Source organism: Salvelinus alpinus, chromosome 2 (assembly GCF_045679555.1).
Source record: "Salvelinus alpinus chromosome 2, SLU_Salpinus.1, whole genome shotgun sequence".
NCBI classification, from domain to species: Eukaryota; Metazoa; Chordata; class Actinopteri; order Salmoniformes; family Salmonidae; genus Salvelinus; species Salvelinus alpinus.
In genome coordinates this window covers 42,241,944-42,266,429 of record NC_092087.1, presented here as the reverse complement: position 1 = coordinate 42,266,429, position 24,486 = coordinate 42,241,944, and the positions used below count along the sequence as shown (strand labels likewise).

Sequence of the window (24,486 nt, the reverse complement as noted above, 5' to 3'; positions counted from 1 at the left end):
TTTATTCCCATAGAATAGACTTCCACAAAACGTCCGCTATGCACATCATTGTCCTAAAGCGGGGAAACGCTACAAGAGAGCGCCAAGAAGACGGTGTAGTGAGGGGCGGGAGTACCGGAAAAGCGAGGGAGAGGCGGGGCCTGCTTTTCTGTGTGTGTGTGTGTGTGTGTGTATGTGTGTGTGTGTTCGTGCGTGCGCGCACCGCGCTCTCTCGCCCCTCCTCCTCTAGACAAACCACCCCCCTCAGCCACTGAGTCTGCAACTCTCACTGCCTTTCCTCACCTCACAGTCGGGAACAGAGGAACGGAATGGATACAGAAGGGAGCCAAAGCAGCCTGTCCTCCGTGGACAACTCCCCCCACGACCCCTGGTAAAGCTCCCACACCGTCTCACCTGCGTCTCGGCCGTACTTGCTTCCATATGTGAGATAACCGTGGAGTTTGGTTTGTGTGGAGCCCACCCGAGCGCGGAGACAAAAGACAAGCATGCTTGTTCTGATGGGCTCTACCTCTCCAATGCGGTCCGCTCAACCGTGTATTACTGCCGCTCAACCGCGCAGGATCTATCTCTTGTTTATTTCTGCTATTTTCTTTTGAGTAAGCAGATGGCTACGATTGCAACAACTTTTCCTTTCCATTTGGAGAGCACTGGCTGGTTTCAGTATCTTCTCGTAGGAATTATAACGGCCCGATTTGACCACTCGTGCCTTCACAACATGGCCGATTTTCTTTTTACTTTATTTATGTTATTTTGTAGGCCTATATATATCTATTAATTGTAGTTTGCTTTTTATCTCCGATGTCTGTTTTACGGGAATATGTTGTTCTACACCACTTACTCTCGCCTCTATCTCCCATTCAGCAAAATGTTCATCGGGGGTCTCAGTTGGCAGACAACACAAGGTGAGCTGTCCCGCGAGCGACTTTTCAAAGTCCCTGGATGCAAATATAATACCTAGATAGATGTATAGTGTTATTGTTACTCGCTTATATACTATTTATACAGTCATTAATCCCATTGTTTACTATGTGAAGCTTCCGGAAGTTTGTTAAAAAAGACAGTTGATAGTTTAGGCTATATGCTGCCGAAATCAAAGCTTTCATTCAACGAGGATCAGTAGGCCTAGCCTACGCATGATTTAGACTGTAGGCTGAAACAGAGAGCCTAGACAATATGCGATTAACGTTCTAAATTAGTATAAAATCATTTAGCTTTATTTTGAAATCATTGTATGTTATTTGGGGGGTCTGTTACCCGATGTAACAACTTTTTTTATTTTGATATTTGATTGAAGCAGAACTTCGTTGCTTTTGCAATTCTTGGGGTGTTTTTTTGTGTGTGATATCGTGCTGTTGAGCTTGTTACAGCGTTAATAACGCCATTCAGTCAAAATAATATAGTTTGTCTAAAACTCAGTGTTGCCTAAAGGTTGATTTAAAATTGTTGGCTATATTCATCTTATTTGTATACCCTAAGTTATCACAATTGTAAAGTAAACATTGTCGTATCATCATATTATAGCCATGGACTATCAACCTAGGCAGAGTTTAATCTAACCTTATCCTGTTTTCAATGAATGACGTCGCGATAGACGAACAACATCGCGATCTTGCTCATTTGCGTTGTCTGTTTTCGTCTATCTAAATCAGTTATTATAGTATACACTCAAAGGACATTTCGTCTTTGGAAAACTGTTTGACCATATTTTTTTTATAGAGGGATTGAATGAATACTTCTGTAAATTCGGCGAGGTGAAGGAGTGTATGGTGATGCGAGATCCCGTTACGAAGAGATCGAGGTAAGGAGGCGTGCGCGCCCCAGCATCTCTATCATAGGCGCGCACTCATGGGTTTATTTTCTTCAAAAAGAACATGATTTTGTGGTCAGAGGTTGAGTTTTGTTGTGTCGGACTGTTATTATAATTCAATGCATTGTGTTTCTTCCCCAGGGGATTCGGGTTTGTAACATACATAGACCAGGCTGGTGTGGATAAAGTTTTGGCACAAAACAGACATGAGCTGGATTCTAAAACAGTAAGTTTATGCTTGCACCTAAATGCACAAGCAACATTATTGCATATGGGGAAATTGTTCACATGCTATATATAATAGTCCTAAATAATTTTGTTATGCCATACATCTATAACATTGTCTATATTTGATATGGGTGCAGTTTTTCTTGGTAAGTCTTTTTTCTTCTGCCATGTTATGCCATAATGTTATACACCATGTGATGTATGAAAAGGTTGGCCCTGGAAAGTTTAGGAGAGTCTATGGGCGCCTCCCTCTCCTCCCCTCCCACCAAATCCTGGTTTAGGGTGCGTGACATGAAAGCGTTCTTTCTTGCTGTTCATCGCCATGATTACCTGGGGACCGAGACGGGGAGGAAGAGGCCTGGGCTCTCTCTCACACCAAAGAGAAAGAAGAGTGAAAAAACGCTAGGGCTGTGAAACATATTAAAGAAGTTGAGTTGTGCGCTTGTAGAAACATTCAATTAAGTTTTAAGGGGGTCATCTAAGGTAAGGAACTGTTTAGATGAAGTTAATTCAACAACAAAAAAGTTCGACCTGAAGATTGGTGTCAACTAGTCCCTGAGTTCGGTCCCGGCACTGAATAACTTAAGAAGAGAAAAAGAAAAACTTATAATTAGAATGTTGATTTGAATGGTAAAGTCATTCTAATTCAATGCATAACACTATAGTCTCTGAAGCATACCGGCGATGCTACATAGACTAACATAATCGTTGATGAAGCTTACAGCATACAGCTTTGTCAGCCGTGTGGGTGTGTCTCCATCCCCCAACCCCCTCAATACACACTCTCAGACATGCACACACAGTACTGTTATACACACACACACTGCCTGGCCCTAAAGGGACAACATTTGACAGTGAAAGGTGAGAGCGAGTGGGGGAGGATGTAGCATGGAAAGGCTAGTTTGGTTACACGAAGCAGGTCTGTTGCCCTGGGTGAAATCAGTCACAGGGGATATTATGGTGACTCCACAGCCTTGTGGGACTTATGTCTCCATAACAACTCTCTTCTAGCGTTTGAAGATGAATGCAGAATGTACTGCCACCAACAATGCAAAGTCAACCCATGGACAATAGCATCTACGGCGATAACTTAAATAATGGCGGTGATTGTAGTACGTTATTTTACAGGTCCTTAATTATATAGATTTGGACTTGAGTTTTTCAGTTACAATTAGTCTCTTAAATGTGGTTCCCATTTTATGATCTAATAAAACCCCGAGGAGGATGTTTCAGAAAGGAGCAAATGCACTGATGTTACAGCTACAATCTGGATTCTAGAGTAATTACAGTAAAATTAGTTTTACAGTGAAGATATTGTCAGAACATAGAAGTATGTTTGTGAAGACATTGAGTTTGATTTATACGACTAAACCACTACTCCAAATGTATCACCTGTTCAAGACAGATACAGATACTATTTAGTTAAATATCCTATAAATAGATCGCACCATTTATATTTTCTTGTATACTTGACCAAGGTGGCAATGTGTTTTTGTGTAACCCTTTAGTATTTTACACTTCAGAGCTGGTTTGAAATCAGTAGAAGTAGGGTGTCATGGCAATATATCTGTGGATCCTAGTTACAGTAGGTCTTGTATTGTCAGAAGTCTGATTCTTGAATGTCTTATGAGGTAGGTGAGCTTTGAGGACCTGGCCTCCACTCTGTCGATGTGTGTGTACACTACGCATGCATGTGTAAAGGTGTGATGGTCAATAAGTGTGTTAATGTGTCTGTATGATGCAGAGTATAATGTTTGAGAATGAGCGGGGCGTCTGGTGCGAGGGAGGAGGCCACGCCTCTGGAATCACAGCATGGGACATCCTGAAACAAGGTTTTTGTGGCCATGTAAAGGGTTGAATGGACAACTAGGCAGGGACATCGTTTTTGAAAAATACCATTGTTTTTTGATAGATTACAATATTTTGCTGCAGCTCACAGTGTTATGTTTGGTGTGCTGAAATGGTCCAGTGTGCTGCTTTTTTTTTTTTAAGTATTGGAAAAGCATAACATATAGTAAGTCAATTGATACATTATGGCACTGTGTAATTGGATGAAAAGGGACTCCATTTCATTGTTCCCAAATCTGTTTCTATCTCTCACTTTTTTCTCTTAATATTTTTTTGCATTTCTCAATGACTCTCACAGACTATTCACATCTTTCAGTCTGTCCCCTTGTACCGTCTCTTCTCCTTTTTCCATTAACCTTTACCTTTCCAACAGTCTCCCTCCAAACCGTTTCTCCCTCTCTCTCCCTTGTCGGTGGCTATTGTTTGACCAGCATGAGATGAGAAGGAGAGTGAAATTCCTTTCTGGAATTAATTTCATGCTCACCCCATGGAGGGTGAGAAAGAAACGGAGAGAGAGAGAAAGGACGAGGTAAATGAGAGGTTTTGGCAGTAGGAATTTGGGGCAAGTGTAAGCACTCTGAAAAGCAGTGACAAAATGCTTGACACAGTAAAACCAGAGCTGGGGACAAACAGAAGAGTGGTGCTTTATTTTGGCCAACTACATGATTATGAAAGTCTATGTTACTGTTTGTAATGTGGATGGAAAATATACCACTGTCTTATCATACATAAGGCCAGGATGTGTGCGGATAAAACATATTTGATTAAATTATGCAGGGATGCCACGGGAAGATTTGCGTGAAAATTTGAGTTACTCGCCCATATCTCAAGATAGGCCTTCGGCCCTCAGAAGCCAACATCTAGACAATTTTCATGTTGTTATTGACAATGACCATATTGACCAATGTAATGCTTTTTTATGAGCGAGGCAGATTGGTAATGTTGTTTGAGCATGAAGACAGAGTTCTACTTGTTTGGCTGCTTCAGAGACCTTCACCACATGGCAGCAGTGTGATGTAGTGAATATGGCAGCAGTGTGATGTAGTGCTTCGTCTGGTCTAGAACGATCCAGGGTCGTGTTCATTAGGGCACGCAGCGGAAAAAGTTTTTAAATATTTTGCAATGGAACATTTGTATTTCTTATTGGAATAGTCCAGGTAGTCCCTCCCCGTTTCAGTCAGTTTTCTTCCATTTTGACTATGCAAAACAATTCTAGTCTATTACTAATAGACTTTATCACATCAAATCAGCGTCACTAGTACAAAGTGAGTTTTGATTGAATGGATTTCCTATCCACGTTGTCACATTCCAAGCCTACACAAATTATTTAGAATTTATCATATTTTTTGTTCTAGCCCAACATAGCCAATTCTACCAATCAGCTGATTGGGTATGTTAGTGTTGCTGCATTGAATATACCTCGCGAAGAGTGTGAGAAAGATCTTTGGTTACACTTATTATTTTGTTTGAAGGTCTAGTCATAAACTGCTCATGAACGTTATTACATGTACATAGTTAACCATTGCATTAGATTAATACATAATAATGTTGGTTATGCTTGAGGCAGATTACTGGCCTGTGTAATATTGCTTTATACATACATGTATTTACTTATTTTCATACATAAAGTACCAGTCAAAAGTTTGGACACACCTACTCATTCAAGGGTTTTTCTTTATTTTTACTATTTTCTATGTTGTAGAATAATAGTGAAGACATCAAAACTACGAAATAACACATATGGAATCGTGTAGTAACCAAAAACGTGTTAAAAAATCTAAATATATTTTTGCTTTTAGATTCTTCAAAGTAGCCACCCATTGCCTTGATGACAGCTTTGCACACTCTTGGCATTCTCTCAACCAGCTTCACCTGGAATGCTTTTTTAACAGTCTTGAAGAAATTCCCACATATGCTGAGCACTTGTTGACTGCTTTTCCATCACTCTGTGATCCAACTCATCCAACATCATCTCAATTGGGTTGAAGTTTGGTGATTGTGGAGGCCAGATCTGATGCAGCACTCCATCAATCTCCTTCTTGGTCGAATAGCCCTTACACAGCCTGGAGGTGTGTTGGGTCATTGTCCTGTTGAAAAACAAAATGATAGTCACACTAAACGCAAACCAGATGGAATGGCGTATCACTGCAGAATGTTGTGGTAGCCATGCTGCATAAGTGTGCCTTGAATTCTGAATAAATCACAGACAGTGTCACCAGCAAAGCACCACCACACCTCCTCCTCCATGCTTCACGATGGGAACCACACATGCGGAGATCATCCGTTCACCTACTCTACTCTGCATCTCACAAAGACACGGCGGTTGGAACCAAAAATCGAAAATTTGAACTCATCAGACCAAAGGACAGATTTCCACCGGTCTAATGTCCATTGTTTGTGTTTCTTGGTCCAAGCAAGTCTCTTCTTATTATTGTTATCCTTTAGTAGTGGTTTCTTTACAGCAATTTGACCATGAAGGCCTGATTCACGCAGTCTCCTCTGAACAGTTGATGTTGAGATGTGTCTGTTACTTGAACTCTGTGAAGCATTTATTTGGGCTGCAATTTCTGAGGCTGGTAACTCTAATAAACTTATCCTCTGCAGCAGAGGTAACTCCGGTTCTTCCTTTCCTGTGGCGGTCCTCATGAGAGCCAGTTTCATCATAGCGCTTGATGGTTTTTGCGACTGCGCTTGAAGGAACTTTCAAAGTTCTTGAAATGTTACATATTGACTGACCTTCATGTCTTAAAGTAATGATGGACTGTTGTTTCTCTTTGCTTATTTGAGCTGTTCTTGCCATAATATGGACTTGGTCTTTTACCAAATTGGGCTCTCTCCCTTGTATATCACCCCTACCTTGTCACAACACAATTGATTGGCTTAAACACATTAAGAAGGACAGAAATTCCACAAATTCACTTTTAACAAGGCACACCTGTTAATTTAAATGCATGCCAGGTGATTACCTCATGAAGCTGGTTGAGAGAATGCCAAGAGTGTGCAAAGCTGTCCTCAAGGCAAAGGGTGGCTACTTTGAAGAATCTGAAATAAATATTCCAAAAAAGTTTGTGTAACAATTGTTTGGTTTCTACATGATTCCAATTGTGTTATTTCATAGTTCTGATGTTTTCACTATTATTCTACAATGTAGAAAATAGTAAAAAGAAAAGAAAATCCCTTGAGTAGGTTTGTCCAAACTTTTGTCTGGTACTGTACATGAATAGGCAGTTTACTGATAATTAGCAATTATAGAGAGTTTAGTGAAACCACAGGCCTTGTTAACAGTGCTAGGCCTGGTTAAAGTTAGTTAGCAGCAATGCTAAATGGCTCACCGAGAATATTAAAAAAAAATCACAACGGAAAACTCATCACCAGACTCAGAGCAAGAATAGAGATTTAGCACGTCAACAAAACCCACACTTCACAACGATTCAGATCTGATCATTGAATTTGACTGTTTGTCTGTTCACGGACTGAATATTGATTGGACTCCGTATGGGTTGGGAATCAGGTTAGCATTAGCAGTTAGCGCTGTCCCAGGTCATGGCTCTATAGAGATTAGCTCTCTGGTGCTGACAGGGGCAGAGGAGACAAGAGGGGGGTGGAGGAGAAGATGGAAGGGAAATGCAAGAGAGAGTCCCAACCCTGGTCTGTACAGGTGTAGGATCTTAATTTGAGCCAGTTTGCTACAGCAGTAAAATAATCCTGCAGACACAGAAAATCTGGCATTATGTTAATTCTAATTAATGGACATTTTTGTAGAGGTTGATACATTTTTCGTACGAGAAAATAAACTATTTCTAAACCTCAAATACACTACAAGTTTTACATTTCCTGCATTGCAGCAGGAAGGTTCCTCTTCAACAGGGTGATCAAATTAAAAAACTACATCTGTAATTAGTATGGATCTCAAAGGCACCTAATCGGATTAAAGGAAACAAACTGGATTGCGATTCCGAAGTATAGCCTCATCCCTGAGTGTGTACCTGCCCTCCTGAAGGAAGTGATAAGTCGCACACACGTATGTGCACACACACACATTGGTTGTCCTAGCCAAGACTTTGTGTAGAGTAGGGGGCCTCATTAGTGGACTTCGTTAACTAATTACTCTGCAATTGTTCAGCTGTGCAGATTGACCCCAATGGCCCAGACCCAAATCAAATTGCCGTCCACAAAGTGACATGCTAGCCTAGCTACCTTCCAAACTTCTTAGTACGGTTGCTTCTAAACAGGTGTATTTTATAAAGTTTTGAATTAGGATCGGATAGAATAGCACACTTTTGTTAACTATTTGTGTACGTTTGTGTTTTCCTGGCCACATTATTTTTATTGAGTGAATGTGTTAGTAAAATCAGTGCATGTTGTGCGTGTGTGTGTTTTATGTGTTTAACCGCACGATGAGGGTGTGTGACTGGGGAGTAGTTGGCCGAGCCCCTGTTCCTCTGCGGGTCCATCTGTTTTGTCCCCTTTTGTCCTGTTAATTAATGAAATCAGAGGGGCTGCCCGCTGGGCCAGGACTCCCTGCTCACAAATGGGCGGCCCACTTTCTCATGTGGAGTTTTTGTTTTAAAATGAATAGCCACTCTCTCTCTCCTCTCTCACTCTGTCTTTCCCTGTCTCCCTCGGTCTAGGCCTAGGTCCTTCTCTCTTTGCTTCTTTTTCGCCCTCTCCTTCACTTCATCAAACTCCTCTCTTTGATTTAGTTATGTCTTCACTATGTCTTTATTTAGTTCATTCTTCCTTTCTTGCTCATTCAATCTCTTCCCCCATCCCCTTTCCTTAAAAACCGCACATACACACAAGGAAAATACATTTAAAAAACGAAAGAAACCAAAAGTGTAGCCTGACAGAAGTGCTGTGAGAGTATAATGTGAATTTTGTAAGATTACAATTTTTGGGGTTCTCTGCGTTGCGCCGTGTTGGTGACCATGTGCTAATGATGATTTGTAATGCCTTCACTTTGCTTGTTTGTTTCAGTTTTAAACATGTCTGGATGGGTTTGGCAGTTTAAGGTGACTATCGGATGTAGTCTAGTCTTGTTTTAACATAAACAACTAAACCAATAGGCTCTGGCTTGAAGGGATCCTTCTCTGCTCTCTAAAACCCATCAGGGTTGTATGTCACAAAGCAGGATGAACAAGTCAGCCGGCTAACATTTATAAACACTCCATTATAACGGTATTAATATCAGTTATTATGAAGAAAGAATGTTGAATATGAGTTATTAAAAGTCAGTTATTACCTTATGCCATTTTAAGTCGTTCTTCGCGATCAAGGTCATGCAGAGTTGTTTCTGAATATTTCTGAACGTTAGCTGGCTCATTGCTCCTGGTTTGTGGAATACGCCCATTTGGGCTAAAGTAAAAGAGTAGCATGCTGAGTCTTCTATAGAGACCATAGTGTAGGCCTATGTTCACTGTACTATCTATACCTGTGCTCTTCTTTATTGGACTACCGTCTGTTCTAAGTGCTGTAGATCTGTACCCCGTCGTTACTTTATAATGTGATGATACTAAACAGCATGGCATGATGTAGCCTATAGCACTCTACTGTAGTAGTCAATACTTTGTCCAAAATAGACTTAGTTAGGGGTGTTGGTCCTTGGCTCTTTGTTGTATTTTTCTATCTTTGTGACAAACATGCTTTGTTTTACTGATTTCTGAGCAGTAGAGGGGACATGAGCGTGCTTGACAGGAATATTTTGAAAATAAAATGCCACTTAACTATTGGGATGCTCGGGCTCTTGTTTGACCCAATCAGTGTCATTGTAGACATATGTATTGGGTGACAAGGATGAGATAATCAGTTGAGTTCATGGTTTCGTCCCAGCATTTGGAGTAAACAAGAGACAGAATTTGAAAGGTGCCGGGTGCTTAACAATCGAGCTGTTGTGCCACTCTGTAGTCACCTTCCTTCGTCAACTCTGAAGCCAGCTGGAGAGGACAGTCCTCCTCTCCGTCCAACGCCGTGGGGTGAGGAGGAGTCTCTTCCGTCTCACTCAAACAGCAGCCATTGCTGCTCCTCAGCTTGTCACCATAATATATAATAAATAATATATGTCATTTAGCAGATGCTTTTTTCCAAAGCGACTTACAGTACAGTGAGTACATAGATTTTAGTATACAGTATGTAACCCCAGCAGGAATCAAACCCACAACCCTGGCGTTGCTTGAGCCATGCTCATACCAACTGAGCCTCCAAGACCGCGGACCACGATTTGACTAGAAAGACACGTGAGAAACCTGAGCCTTTATGCAAATCCTCCATGGCTTACAATGCTGTGCACAGAAGCTTTTTCTCTCCATTCAGAATTACAGCGCCTGTGAATATCAGTGTCGACATGAGTCTATTCATTGATATACTGTATGAATTTAAAGTGTTGTTGTGTTGCAATTATACAGAGGTATGCTAGCCTGGTCCCAAATCTGTTTACGCTGTCTTTCCAACTCAAATAGCCTGACCATAGGACTTGGCAAGACAGAACAAACAGATCTGGGACCAGGCTAGTGGTATGTAGTCTGCCACTGCATTGGAGAAAGTAATATGTCTCCAGTGTATCACAGGTTTGGGGGCTGTCATAGAAATGGAATGTAATACCTCTCAGATACCGGAAAAGTTTGTATCCTTAAAGTTTGTGGTTCGTTGCCTTGAACTGTGAGTCACCATTACTTGTGAGTGGTAGTATGGTCTCCAAATGTTTTTGTCCACCAGTATCTAACTCTGTCTGTCTCTGTCTCTCTCTCACTCTCTGTCTCCCCCCCTCTCTCTCCAGATTGATCCCAAGGTGGCATTTCCTCGTAGAGCCCAACCCAAGGTGAGTTCTCATCCTTAATGGGGTTTACCCCTGGAGGCCAAGGTGACGTCACAGCCGTCGTGTCCTATCACGGGAGGCCCGCCTGCCGCACCAGATTTGGGGCAACAAGGGTAGCAATCCCCCTCAGCCCACCCTCAGCCGACTTCTATACGACCCCAATACATAAGAAGGGGGGGGGGCTCTGCCAGTCTAAAGACACGCATACATACGCACACAGTCTTAATATTAAGTCTTCCTGCAGAGTCCATTTTGTATTTGCATTGAAATAAATTGTCTCATTGCTGTACTATGTGGTTCCGAGTGGCTGGCAACCCCCTCCCTAGCTCCCTAGTGGTGCAGGGGTCTAAGGCACTGCATCGCAGTGCTAGAGGTGTCACTACAGACCCGGGTTCGATCCTGGGCTGTATTACAACTGGCCGTGATCGGGAGTCCCATAGGGCGCCGCACAATTGGCCCAGGTTAGGGGAGGGTTTGGCCAGGGGGGCTTTACAAGTAGGCCGTCATTGTAAATAATAATTTGTTCTTAACTGACTTGCCTAGTTAAATAAAGGTTAAATAAAAAATAATATATATATTTGTACTGCTTTACAGTACTATCGTAAGTCATCTAGCCTTTTCAATGTGTTGTGTGTTAATGATAGTGTGTACTCTTCCTCTGTGTTGTTAGTTGGTGACCAGGACAAAGAAGATCTTTGTGGGAGGCCTCTCAGTGAACACAACCATCGAAGACGTCAAGCAGTACTTTGACCAGTTTGGAAAGGTAAATGATGCACTGTGTTCAGACACGTTTGTTGACATGATGTTGCTGCAAATGGCATTACATGTACTCTATATCTCAAATCAGGAGCTGTTCTCCATTTTGCCAAGATCAACTTCAGACAAAGTTTCTCTAAGTGCCCTCTGTTTTTTCATTCAATGTCCCCTCATGTTTTCTCAGCCTATTTGTCTCCCTGTTTCTCTCTCTCTCTTTTCTCTTTCTGTTTCTCTCATTCCACATTTGGGTAAGAGACACGGTAAGCGTGGCTAATTTCAGAGAAGAGTTGAAAGGGGTGAATGAGAAGAGGGAAAGAGGGCGGGAACACAACAGCATTAGTTCTAATCGATATTAGCATTTCTGTCTTCCATTTTGCTCCCGTTGCTGTTGTTTGAGTTGCTTCGTCTGTTCCATTTTTCTTCAAGCCAGTTAAGCCTATTTGAATGAAATGCAGTGAAAGGCAAACGCATGCTGGGATGACAGAGGGATGGCTTAAAAGAGAGAAAGAGGGAAGGGGGAGAAAGAGGGGTGAAGAGAGTGAAGAGGCACCTCCTGGAGAGAGAGAGAGAGAGGTGTACTCGGAAGGGAAGTGTTTTCAAACTGCAGGAGAGAAGAGGAATGCATGAGAATGAGAAGAACCAACTCGTAGAACTGCGAAGGGGGGAAATGTGACGGCGGAAGAAAAAGTATTGTAACGGTATGAAGATCTGAACTGACCCCCCAAAAAGTTGACAAACTGTCTGGAATCAATTGGAAGAGGAAAATAGGAGGTTTTTTTTCTTCAAGGAAGAGAACAAGTGAAGAAGTTTGACCTAGAAGAGAGATGTAGTTAGGGAGGGAAGACATTGGCGAAGGGGAGGAGGAGGAGGGGGGGTCTCTAATTCTGAACTAATCTAATGCAACAGCTGCTCTTGCCACAAGATCCCCCCGCACACACACAACCAACCTCAGTTCGTTGCCCCCCCATCCCAAAATACGCTCTTATCCACTGCATCCCTCTCAGCCCGTTGCCTTGGTGACCTGCTTTTAACCTTTGTCCCTTGGTAATTTAGCAATCTACGTCAACAAAAAAATATATATAATGTGTGTGAGGCTTATACACATAAACACAAATGCACATACTGGTCGGGCAGTCACACAGGTCTAACATTCACCGACTTAAAACAGTGTGTCCTGACTGTCTTGAGCAGCAGTGGACAGAGAACGTTCTAGAAAGACAGAATCAGCGTCCCCTTAATGGGGCTTGATGATGTCACTTTGAGGGCGGAGAGAGGAAGAAACCGTTGGGTGTAAGAGGAGAGGAAAAGGGTTAGAGGAAAGAGTTCTGATGGAGGCTTGGATCTTGTGAAGTATCAACCCCCACATAGGAGATGCTTGGGCCAAATTATATCATTGCAGATTTCCACATTGCGCTTCCAGCATTTGATTTCCACAACAGAGTGTCTTGGAGAGAGTTTGTCACTTGATTTAGAAATGGGCAGTCTCGTGAAATCATCTGGCACACGCACACACACACAAACACACACGGAACTGACGATTTCTTACCATTTTGTTTTGTTCACTTCATCAGATTAGCATTCTGTGAGCATTTGGGCTTAAATGGGCATCAATGTCAGTCTAGTGCAAAGCGAAAGCCTTTTTTTCTTTGGTGTGATTGACCAACCGGATGTAACCGTACACGGGTTCCTCAAACGAGCTGATCCCACCGCTCACCGGCGGCCATGTTTGTCTGGGAAGCAGGTCAGAATCCCACAGAGACAAGTCTCGATTTACGCCCCCGCCGTGCCCGGCCAGAGGTCCGCTGTGCTCCCCGGCACTCTATCCCGACGTTCCCACTATCCTTTTCCCAGCCTTGCTCTCCCAAACAGTACTGGGAAGCCATTGGATAACACTCTGCCTCAAAGTACAGTGTAAAAACACAGCAGTGGTGCTTCACTTCGAAGAGTCAACAAACTATAGGCCTATCTTCATCCTTCCAAAATGGATGAAAGAGGGATGGGGAGGGAGGGGTGGATAGGACAGAAAGGAACAAGTTGGGCTCCAGTCAGCCATGTGAGTTGGCGATTAGAGGGCTTCACTGGACACTTTGTCTGCCGGCCTGTTTGGAGAGATGGGTGGAGAGAGGGAGGGAAGGAGAGGGAGGGAAAGAGAGGGAAGGAAGAGTTAAACAGGTGAGAGAGGAAGACGGTTGAGGTAAATTAGACACTGGCTGTGTTTGGGTGTTTGAACTGAGGGATTGAAGCCCACATGTTCATTGCAAATAGGTCACGGTTTGTACTGTCTCGTAGCCAACGTAGCAGCAAACAGTGAACAGAGTTTTCTTCACTGGATGTTTACAAAGGGCTGCAAAATATTATTGGTTTGTCCAGTTTCTTTGAAATTGGCGGTAAGGGAACATTCCCGGATACAGAACATTCTGCGTGGAAAAAGTTGTCTGTCTGTACATTTCCAGGAGCTCTCTGAAACCATTCCCAGAAAGTTCTTTGACTAAAAATGTTCTCAGAATGTTCCTGAAAACCTCCTTGTCAATTTTCCGAAATGAGAATGTTATGTGACATGCTGTAAAGGTGCTGGGCAGTGAGTGTGAGCCGTGCTGAGGTAAATACAAGACGCTATATTTCAGCCAGATTGTATTACACTTCTCTGGACACAGTGGACAACAGGTTGTTTCCCCATTGATTTTGTCGAGGAGGCTCTGTAACAGTAGGTCTAACACTTCCCACTAGGCACACACTGGTTGAATCAACGTTGTTTCCACATCATGTCAATTCAATTATGTTGAACCAACGTGGAATAGACGTTGAATGGTCGTTTGTGCCCAGTAGTTTTTGTTTTTTAGCACTGAAGACAATAAAGCTTACAAACTTCAAGATGTTAGCTAGCAAGTGAATTAGAATAAATCACAGTTAGCCATCCTCACTGAATACGGCTAAAGGTGACTGTTTTGTGTTCACACCCTCATGTGTCAGCCTAATACTAACGAATGGTTAGCGTCTAGAATAAATAGCGCTAATGCTAACTGGAGTCTACTTGCCTACTTGACCATGTAACACAACACTTATGATAACATGTCTCTGGTGCTGCAGCTGTCCACTTACTCTCCCTGTCCCGACTTTGCTGTGTCATTGGCTTTGGAGGACCGGAAGGGTGAAGAGTGGGAGGGGGGAGATAAAAACTGAATGAAGGACAGAGGGTAGACGGGGGGGGGGGGCTGTGTGTGTGTGAGAGAGAGCGAGAGAGAGATCATAGCTCTGTTGGACTAACGGGTCTCCAACCCTGACCTTTTCTATATCCCATGCACACACGCAGTGACACACACACTCACTAGCACAGCTTGTGTAAACTTTGTTTATTAGATCATTCAAATCAACTAAATATATTGCCAGTGGTGGAAAAAGTACCCAATTGTCATACTTGAGTAAAAGTAAGGATACCTTAACAGAAAATGAAAAGTGAAAGTGAAAGTCACCCAGTAAAACCCTACTTGAGTAAAAGTCTAAAAGTATTTGGTTTTAAATATAATTAAGTATCAATAGTAAATGTAATTGCTAAAATATACTTAAGTATCAAAAGTAAAAGTAGAAATCATTTCAAATTCCTTATATTAAGCAAACCAGACGACACCATTTTCTTGTTTTTATTTTATTTACGGCTAGCCATGGGCTCACTCCAGCACTCTCACTGTTTCGTGAGTCCGCCAGATCAGAGGCAGTAGGGAAGACCAGGGATGTTCTCTTGATAAGAGTGTGAATTTGACCATTTTCCTGTCCTGCTAAGCATTCAAAATGTAACAAGTACTTATGGGTGTCAGTGAAAATAGAAACAGTAAAGTAAAGTACAGATACCTCCAAAAGCTACTTAAGTAGTACTTTCAAGTATTTTTACTTAAGTACTTTAGTTATATGTACTGCTTTCATTATGACACCAAATAGATGATCTCAAAGGTTAAACATCAAACTGGAGTCCAGAGCTTTCCTCCACTCACATTTCAGCCTGTGTTAAGTTTCATTACGCTGATAGGTAATGAAAATAGGAATGCACTCATGCTGTGTGTCTTAAGCGATGGTTATACTGATGATGTCTCTCACTGGCAAAACATGGAGTAGTTTCACAGTTCCTCTATTAGAGGAGTTTGTGCTAACTTTCTTACCAGCAAAGGAGAGTAAAGAGGGGATGGGGTCAGCATGAATAGGGCTGCAGGGAGAAGAGTGGGAGAAAAAGAAAAAAAACGGAGGGAAAGGAAGAATGAAAGGGGTGCATGTTGACAAAGCCCCCACTTCTCTTTGTTCTCTCTCTCTCCCTGCCTGTCCTTCTGTCTGTCTTTCTGTCCATCCAACCCTCACTCTCTCCCCCAAACTCTTTTATCCTTTTCACCCTCGACCCACTCTTTCGTATGCACCAATCCCCCTCCCATCCTTATTCTGTCCTGAACTATCTCTCGCCTCCTCTCTTTTCTGCGTCGCCACGCAAAATTCATTTTCTCTCCCTCTAGTAAGCCCTTTTTCAACTTTGTCCCTCTCTCTCAATTCCCCCTTTCACCCTCTCTCTCTCTCTCTCTTTCTCACACAGATCTTTCTCTCTGTAGTTCTATTCATAGTGAGAGTAGTGAGAGGAGGGTAAATTCTCCTAATTGAAATTATTTACAGGGTCTCCATGGGAATAGTAAACTTTGTGGAGAGGAGAACAAAGAGCTAGAGAACAGGACACAAAAGCTTACCCCCCCCACCAAACATACACTGAGTGCACAAAACATTAGGAACACCTGCTCTTTCCATGACATAGACTGACCAGGTGAATCCAGGTGAAAGCTACGACCCCTTATTTATGTCACTTGTTAAATCCACTTCAATCAGTGTAGATGAAGGGGAGGAGACATGTTAAAGACTGATTTTTAAGCCTTGAGGCAATTGAGACATGGATTGTGTACGTGTGCCGTTCAGGGGGTGAATGGCCAAGACAAAATATTTAAGTGCCTTTGAACGGGGTATGGTAGTAGGTGCCAGGCTCACCGGTTTGAGTCAAGAACTGCAACGCTGCTGGTTTTTTTACGCCTCACAGTTCTCGTGTGTATCAAGAATGGTCCACCACCCTAAGGACATCCAGCCAACTTGATATGTCATTGGAGTCAACATGGGCCAGCATCCCTATGGAGCGCTTTCCACACCTTGTGGAGTCCATGCCCCAACGAATTGAGGCTGTTCTGAGGGCAAAAGGGGGTGCAACTCAATATTAGGAAGGTGTTCCTCATGTTTTGTACACTCAGTGTATATATATATTACTCTCACTCTCTCTATGTATATATATATATATATATATTTACATAGAGATTGCGAGAGAGAGAGAATATTCCCTCCTAGAACTTGGGGAGTGAGACACTGTTTAACTTTACAGAGAAAGAACGACTGCCTCTTCTTTCTCCCCTTTTCTCTCCCACGCTCTTTTTCCTCTCCCCTGTACCCCCTTCTTTCTCTCCTCCTCCTTTGTCACCTGTCACCCCCCTCGTTCCCTTCCTCTTTCTCCATCTGTTAGCCCACTCTCCTCTCTTGCTCCAAAGCACAGGACCTGAAGGAGGGACAATGAAGCCCCATGCTGTGTAATGGCCTGTGTGTTTGTGTTTGTCCAAGCTCATCTCTCTCTGTCTCTCTCTCTACCTCTCTCTCTCTATCTCTCTCTCTCTCTCATAGGTCGATGACGCCATGCTCATGTTCGACAAAACCACCAACAGACACAGAGGTATTGCCACGAAACACCAGCCGACTCACACACACACACACACACACACACACACACACACACACACACACACACACACACACACACACACACACACACACACATACACACATACACACACAAACAAACAAAATTCATTGTGATAATCTTCTCTCAGATCAGTTGGCAGACCATACTGGCTGGTTTGTTGGTGCAAAAGTAAACCTCTTGCATTGTGACGGTATTGAAGAGCCTGATCCTTGGTTCAGCCATGCATGGAATGGCAACATAGCACACATTGATTTGTAGTGTAAATAATGTTATGCGGGAAACAAATAACACACACATTAACACACATTATCAGACTCTCACACATTGTTTAGATAAACACACACTCAGTATTTTAATGTGCGGGAGCTGTACTGGGATGAGCTGGTTAGGCCATAGTTGTTGGAACCATGCTGGAAAGGACCATGTGGGGAAAAAAGTATCTGAGCCAACGGAGTACAGTTTGGGTCGGCCCTATAGTGTGAATCAGTCAGGGAGGAACAAGTAAAGGAAGGCGAGAAGGGTTAATTGGTCAGCTCGTTTAATCGGGGCTCAGGCTAAAACCTTAGCTAATACTCTACCCCATCCCCCTTTACCACGACGACAGATTGACAGTTAGGGCACGCAAACCCGGCTAAATCCCCTCACAGCCTCTTGAGGTGTGGGGGAGGGAAGGGAGAAGGAACATGTAATGGAGTAGGGAGAGAAAGGGGGAGAGACCAGGTGAGTCTCAATACTTTGATGGAGTCTCTGCTACCTTTATGTTCTGTCATCTGAAAGGGATTGAATAGATGAAAGCAATTCTTTTTAAATAATATGATTTGAGGGAGAGAAGGATGGGGGAAAGAAGTGTACAGGATATGAGGATAGGAAAGAGGACAAAGTGAGTATTAAACATGGGCTGTGTCCCAATCATTCGTTTCTTTCCTCGCCTCCTTCCCTCATCTCCTTTTCTTCCTTGGTGACACCTAACCTGGAAGAACTGGACATGTGAAGTCATGATTGCATTCAGTTTAATAGAAAATGGAAACAAATGGCCATAGTGGAAGGTAAAGCAGTCTGTGTTCCTGTGTCCCTCAGGTTTCGGCTTTGTGACCTTCGAGAATGAAGACATGGTGGAGAAAGTGTGTGAGATCCATTTCCACGAAATCAACAACAAAATGGTATGTAGGCAGGCAATGTGTGTATGTGTATGTGCGAATGTGTGCGTCAGTGTTGATAGTGAGGAGTGTGTGTGTCTATGTGCAGAATATTTCAAACCATTTGCATTCCACTCCAGGTGGAGTGCAAGAAAGCCCAGCCCAAGGAAGTGATGTCACCAACGGGTACGGCTCGAGGTCGTGCCAGGGTGATGCCCTACGGCATGGACGCCTTCATGCTGGGGATCGGCATGCTGGGTAAGAACAATAACACTGTCATTTAGCTGCCTCTAAACACTCTGGAACCATAATAAAGCTTCTCAGAGTAAGGGTGCTGATCTAGGATCAGTTTTGCCTTTTTAACAATTAATATTTAATTGCTATATAGTATTTACTTTGCCACCATGGCCTATTTATTGCCTTTACCTCCCTTATCTCACCTCATTTGCTCACATTGTATATAGACTTATTTTTCTACTGTATTATTGACTGTATGTTTGTTTTACTCCATGTGTAACTCTGTGTTGTTATATGTGTCGAACTGCTTTGCTTTATCTTGGCCAGGTCGCAGTTGTAAATGAGAACTCGTTCTCAAATCAAATCAAATTTTGCCTACCTGGTTAAATAAAGGTGGGGGAAAAAATATATATATGATCTACAGTATATAACAGGGGTGACCTACTCAGAGACGCTCTATGAATTCTTGGCCAGAACTGGAGAGCAGGGCTAAAGAGATGGGAGGAGATGTAGAGGGGGATGTGTTCCAGTGGGATTCAAGTAGGCTATGGCCTGCGGTGAAGTCATAGTATCTTGCTCCACCTACAGGTCAGTCATGGCAACAGCATGGTACTGAGTTATGGTGCTAGTTGCTACATGCTACATGAGGTCTAATATGAATGCAATAGCATCATCTCCTTCAGCCGTATCCTGATGGGTATTTATTTGTCTCTTCACAGGCTACCCAGGCTTCCAAGCAGCTACGTACGCTAGCCGTGGCTACCCTAGCATCGCGCCTGGATACACCTACCAGTTCCCTGGTATATGAGCATTGCTCTCTCTGTCACACTTGTTTATGTAGAGTATGAGTTACAGACGTACAGACGACTTGAGTCTGTTAATTATCCAAAGAACTGGCTAGGTCTGACAACAGAAACAATGCATTGGCCTAGTGATCATGTCAGATACATACTGATGTTAGTTTTACGTTAGGTGCCAAACACACAGACATGCCTACACTTTTTACTCCATGTATAAACGCATATGGCAGAGTCTGGCTGCTTGTAGAGTTCAGAGAGTTGTATTTTGGTTTTGACGTCCTCCTCCCCTCCCCTCTCATGTAAGAAATAATCTCTGCTGCACCTTTATCTCCCCGTTTTCTCTTTCTTCGACTCTGACCTCACTGCGCCTCCTTTCTCTCCTTTCCCCCTACCACCCTTCTCCCCTGTAGTCTCTCATACCCATTCTAAATTGCTTGCTTGTGTGTGCACATGTTCATGTGTGTGTGCACATGTTCATGTGTGTGTGTGTGTGTGTGTGTGTGTGTGTGTGTGTGTGTGTGTGTGTGTGTGTGTGTGTGTGTGTGTGTGTGTGTGTGTGAGTCGATTAGCACGTGGATGGTGTTGGTATTAAAAAAGCGCTCTCTTGACATTTCTGTTCTAGAATTCCATTTAGAGAGGACCACCCTTCTGACATCATCCCACCCCTCTGAGCTCACAGGTCAGTCACTCCTCTAAGATCTACAGGTAGCTCACAATCTCTGTCTTTACAAGGCAACATCGCCAACCTGTGGCGGAATGGTGTAATGGCCCTCCTTTTTCCAATCTAGAAGGGTTCAAACCTAACTTTGATTAAAAAATAAAAAATTGATGAATCATGGAATTGACCCGAACAATGTTACGCTTGGATATTTTGGGCACGGTTTCACCATCTTTAAAACGGTAAACTACCGGCCTCCCGAGTGGCGCAACAGTCTAAGGCACTGCATCGCCGTGCTAGAGGTGTCACTACAGCCCCGGGTTCGATCCCGGGCTGTATCACAACCGGCCGTGAACGGGAGTCCAATAGGGTGGCGTGCAATTGGCCCAGTGTTGTACGGGTTAGGGGAGGGTCTGGTCGTGGGTGTCTTACTTGGCTCACCGTGCTCTAGCGACTCCTTGTGGCAGTCCGGGCGCCTGCAGGCTGACCGTGGCCGTCAGGTGAACGGTGTTTCCTCCGACACATTGGTGCTTCCGGCTTAAGCGGGCGTGTGTTAAAATGCACGGTTAGGCAGGTTATTTTTCAGAAGACGCATGACTTGACCTTAACCTCCCAAGCCCGTTGGGGAGTTGCAGCGATGAGTCGAGATTGAAATTGGGCAGAAGAAACGGGAATCTACCTACATTTACATTTAAGTCATTTAGCAGACGCTCTTATCCAGAGCGACTTACAAATTGGAAAGTTCATACATATTCATCCTGGTCCCCCCGTGGGGAATGAACCCACAACCCTGGCGTTGCAAGCGCCATGCTCTACCAACTGAGCCACACGGGACCATACCTGGCAATGAAGTGTTTTCCAAACTTAATTTACACACTGCCAAACACTGTTTTGTAAGGCAACGTACTGGTATAGGTAAAAGAAGACATCTGAAATTGTCCCTCTGTCCCTCAGCCATTCCACTGTCAGCATACGGACCAATGGCAGCAGCAGCAGCAGCGGCTATGAGAGGTAGATAATTCTCCTTCGTCGTTCTGCCTGTCAGTTGTCTATGTGTATGTGATTGACTGATTGACTGTCTCTCTCTCTCAACTCTCTCGCTCTGTCTCTCTCCATCTCTCTCGCTCTCAGGTTCCACCCAGTCACGTAACGCAGGCTACCTGGGCACCAGCAGCCCTGGGCCAATGGCTGACCTGTATGCGGCAGCCAGTCAGGACTCAGCACTGAGCAGCTATCTCAGCGCAGCCAGTCCCGGCCCCAACTCAGGATTCGGCCACGGTCTTGGGGTACGTCACTATCACGTTTCACAACTGAAATTTGAGTAGTCTCTCCCAGGTTTAGTCTGTTGTCTTGCTTTTGGTGCCTAATGAATATGACCCATGGTTGGAATATCGTGAAGAGGGATATAAGAGGTAGCTAAAGGAGCCCGCTAGGTGGCATGTGGCATGTATCTGATGCTAGGGGAAACCAGGGATTTGCTTACCAGTTTTTAATATGGAAGTGTAAATTGTATAATGACAAATCAATAAAATGTTGGCAATTTTGTAAACCATATCCTTTCTTCATTTCAAACTATCTACCAGCTGCTCTGTCTCTAATAGTCCGTGTGTCTTTCTTTTCCCAGGGTCCTCTTATCGCTACTGCCTTCACCAACGGTTACCACTGAGCAGATTTAGCAAATCACCGGGCACGGGAGGAGGTCCCTTCTGCTGACGAGCCAATCAAACTGCTGTGTGCCTACCCATGGCACAATCCGATTGGCGGCCACAGTTCAAAACCCGTACCCCTGGCTCCCCCTGACTCCACCCACTGACTGAAGATCTTTTATTTTTTTAACTTCTGTATCCTGTTTTCCTGTACTAATATCACTCCCTCTTCTCAATCCCTTGTTTCTCCTATCCTTTACCTTCACGTAGGTTTATTTAATTAGATTCCAATGCTGTTTCTTTTTTTAAATATTGCTCTGGCAGAAAAGTAAGTGAGAAAATAACGTTTGTGGGTTACGCTCAAGGCAAACACAGATTCTGTCAGATATGTTTTGCTTTATATTTGAGGATTTTTTTTATTTAATCGCAATGTTTTGATGTGTTGTCTGTTCCGTTGACCTCCCTTTAATGTGTTACCGGGGTGAGATGGAGGAGGAGAGAGGATTAGAGAGAGATGAACTGGTGTGTGGGATGGTGTCTCCTTGTCAAAAGGTGTACCTAACCCATTTAAACAGAGGAAGAACAAAGAAATGATGTAATTTCAATTTTTAACAAACGTGTCACAGAAAACATGAAAAGAAAACTAAAATGTATATTTTGATAGTTTTTAAAACAAAACATTTGTAATATTGTTATTAATATTGAACGCAATGATAATAATGATGATAATCGGTTAGATATTTTCTTCCGTAATTGGTTTTGAAAGGAATGTTTTATTTTCTTCCTGTAAAATATTGTATATAGATTTTGAGGGGAGGGTGGTGTAGGGGAGGAGGGAGGGGATGTTGAACTTTGATCAGCAGGCGGGGTTACTATTAATCGTTTGGCGCCAATTTAACTGGAAGTCTGCTTAACTACTACAACAAACGTGTTGTACAGTGGCAGGTAATTTTCTATTTGAAAGTGGCAATCCCCTCAGCATTTGTTTGGTGTTTAGGCCAACAACATGCATTAGCAGGGTTGAAGACTAGATGATATTTGTAAATAAGACGAAATGATAAGACCCTTTTCATTAGAAATTGGTATCAAAAAGAGAACATGCTTGAATTCTCACAGTTGGGTCCTTTTCCCTTTCCTTTCATTTAGTTTCTTACTGTGAACATGCCAGTAACTGATTTCTATTGAATTGGACCCCTTAAAGGCACACTCTTACCAAGTGACAAAACCATAGAAATATTGTTACTTGAATGGGGGTTCCTGTTCTAGTCATTTTATTTCTATGGACATGACATCCATGTATCCCTGAGAGATAAGGAAAAACTGAAGTGAGGCCCTGAGGATTTTTAATTGGCTCTGGTGAGGGTGCATGGTCGGGGTTAAGGGGGATTGGGTGGGATTTAATATAACTTTTTTGGGGGGAAAGTATATATATTTTTGCTCTATTTTCCTTCATTATGTTTTATTTTGTTTCTTGTTTCTTTCTTGCTGTTCTATGTACGGTCATACGGACCGTAGAAACAAATGAAGGACATATTTAACAAAGCAATTGACTCTTAAAAAAACGGTTACATCATGGTTGTATTTGTCCTCTGATGACCTTAGAAGGTGATTGTGTCATTATGTGTGACGGTGTGTTTGTTTGTGTGTGATGTGTGCGCGCACAATAGTGAGCTGACGTATGGAATTAGCTAGATTCGAAAGTTGACATGACATGCATTTTTTGACTGACATTTTGGTACTGAAATGTTTGGCTGGTTCCATTTTGGTCTAACACCACGTATCCTATGTGTCCTTTCAGATCTAGGGACTAGGGGCTAGGTAAACTGAAATGGAACGCAGCCTCTGTCCCAGTCAGTACAGAAAAGAGGTATACACATACCAGTAGCTGGAATGGAGGAGGAGACAGAGTGGAATTGTCCCCTTTCTTTTGACAGAGATATTTCAATGAAAATCAAATGAATTTTGTTGATGTTCCACAAAGTCTTCCACTAAACATGAACAAGAATCTCCCATGTTATACTGGCTAGTACTGCCCTTTTCGAACTGGCTGGGGCACTACACAAAACTACTGCTGGACACGAACACTGTAACTTTTTAACTTTCAAAAAGCAATACGTTATTTTTTATTTTAGGAATATTAATACTGCTATTAATGGCAATGGGAGTATGGATAATTCCATGGCATTAAGACTTTTTTTCAGAACAAAAAGGAAATTATATTTTTCTCTTGTCCGATTTCGTTCCCGGTGCACAATAATGATTCTGTGATTTTTAAGATGCTGGTGTTTTTTGTTTGTTTATGTTGATGCTTTCTTCAGGGTCGGAAAAGGGGCAAGGCCTTGGTTGTTAAAGCTCCAACTTCAAGGTCTTGACCAACACTGTAACTAAACTTTTATTTGGACTGTTCCCCACCCGCTTTATCTTATTGTATTTCTTTTTTTCTTTCTTTTTTTTCTCCTCTGGAAATGTCCATTTTAAAATTCCTAATAAATTATTTTAAAGCATTCCACTGAGATTGTGGTTCTGTTTTTTTTTTTACTTCTACAATTTCTTAGGCCCAGCGGAAATCGAATTAATTTAATACAAAAATCAGTCTGTTTAAGCACTTGAGATATCTGGGCTGCGTCTCAATCCACCACATCCGCCGTTTTAGCCCTTCCGCATCTGTGGTCAAAGGTGGCAGAGCTAGAGCAGTGTTTGTCAGACCATGAGACATCCTGAAAATTGGCTTTCTCACAAAACGTCTATAGCGTCCGAACGGTTTGACCTACCACTATATTGAAAGATGAGACACT

General features: G+C 42.8%; 1 protein-coding gene across 2 annotated transcripts; it reads left to right on the top strand.

Annotated features, from left to right (window-relative positions):
• The first annotated feature begins 229 nt into the window (after positions 1-229).
• Positions 230-24,197, top strand: LOC139562157 (RNA-binding protein Musashi homolog 1-like). Of its 2 annotated transcripts, XM_071379559.1 has the most exons (14): positions 230-370; positions 862-902; positions 1,717-1,798; positions 1,949-2,033; positions 10,656-10,697; positions 11,365-11,457; positions 17,136-17,184; positions 18,292-18,374; positions 18,491-18,608; positions 19,307-19,387; positions 20,010-20,066; positions 21,000-21,056; positions 21,177-21,331; positions 21,670-24,197. In XM_071379559.1, exons 1-14 carry the CDS (start codon positions 309-311, stop codon positions 21,709-21,711), a joined length of 1,047 nt encoding a protein of 348 aa, XP_071235660.1. In that variant the 5' UTR covers positions 230-308; the 3' UTR covers positions 21,712-24,197. The 2 variants fall into 2 exon arrangements, with proteins under 2 accessions (XP_071235660.1, XP_071235667.1); XM_071379566.1 differs by lacking the exons at positions 230-370; positions 862-902; positions 1,717-1,798 and adding an exon at positions 8,861-8,895.
• Positions 24,198-24,486: the final 289 nt, after the last annotated feature.

What these genes read in the sequence shown, in the direction of transcription:
- LOC139562157 (XM_071379559.1), top strand. Translation starts at nt 309, where the DNA reads ATGGATACAGAAGGGAGCCAAAGCAGCCTGTCCTCCGTGGACAACTCC. An exon ending in ATACACCTACCAGTTCCCTG is followed by an intron (nt 19,388 to 20,009) that starts GTATATGAGCAT and finishes TTTCTGTTCTAG; the next exon opens with AATTCCATTTAGAGAGGACC. An exon ending in CCACCCCTCTGAGCTCACAG is followed by an intron (nt 20,067 to 20,999) that starts GTCAGTCACTCC and finishes TCTGTCCCTCAG; the next exon opens with CCATTCCACTGTCAGCATAC.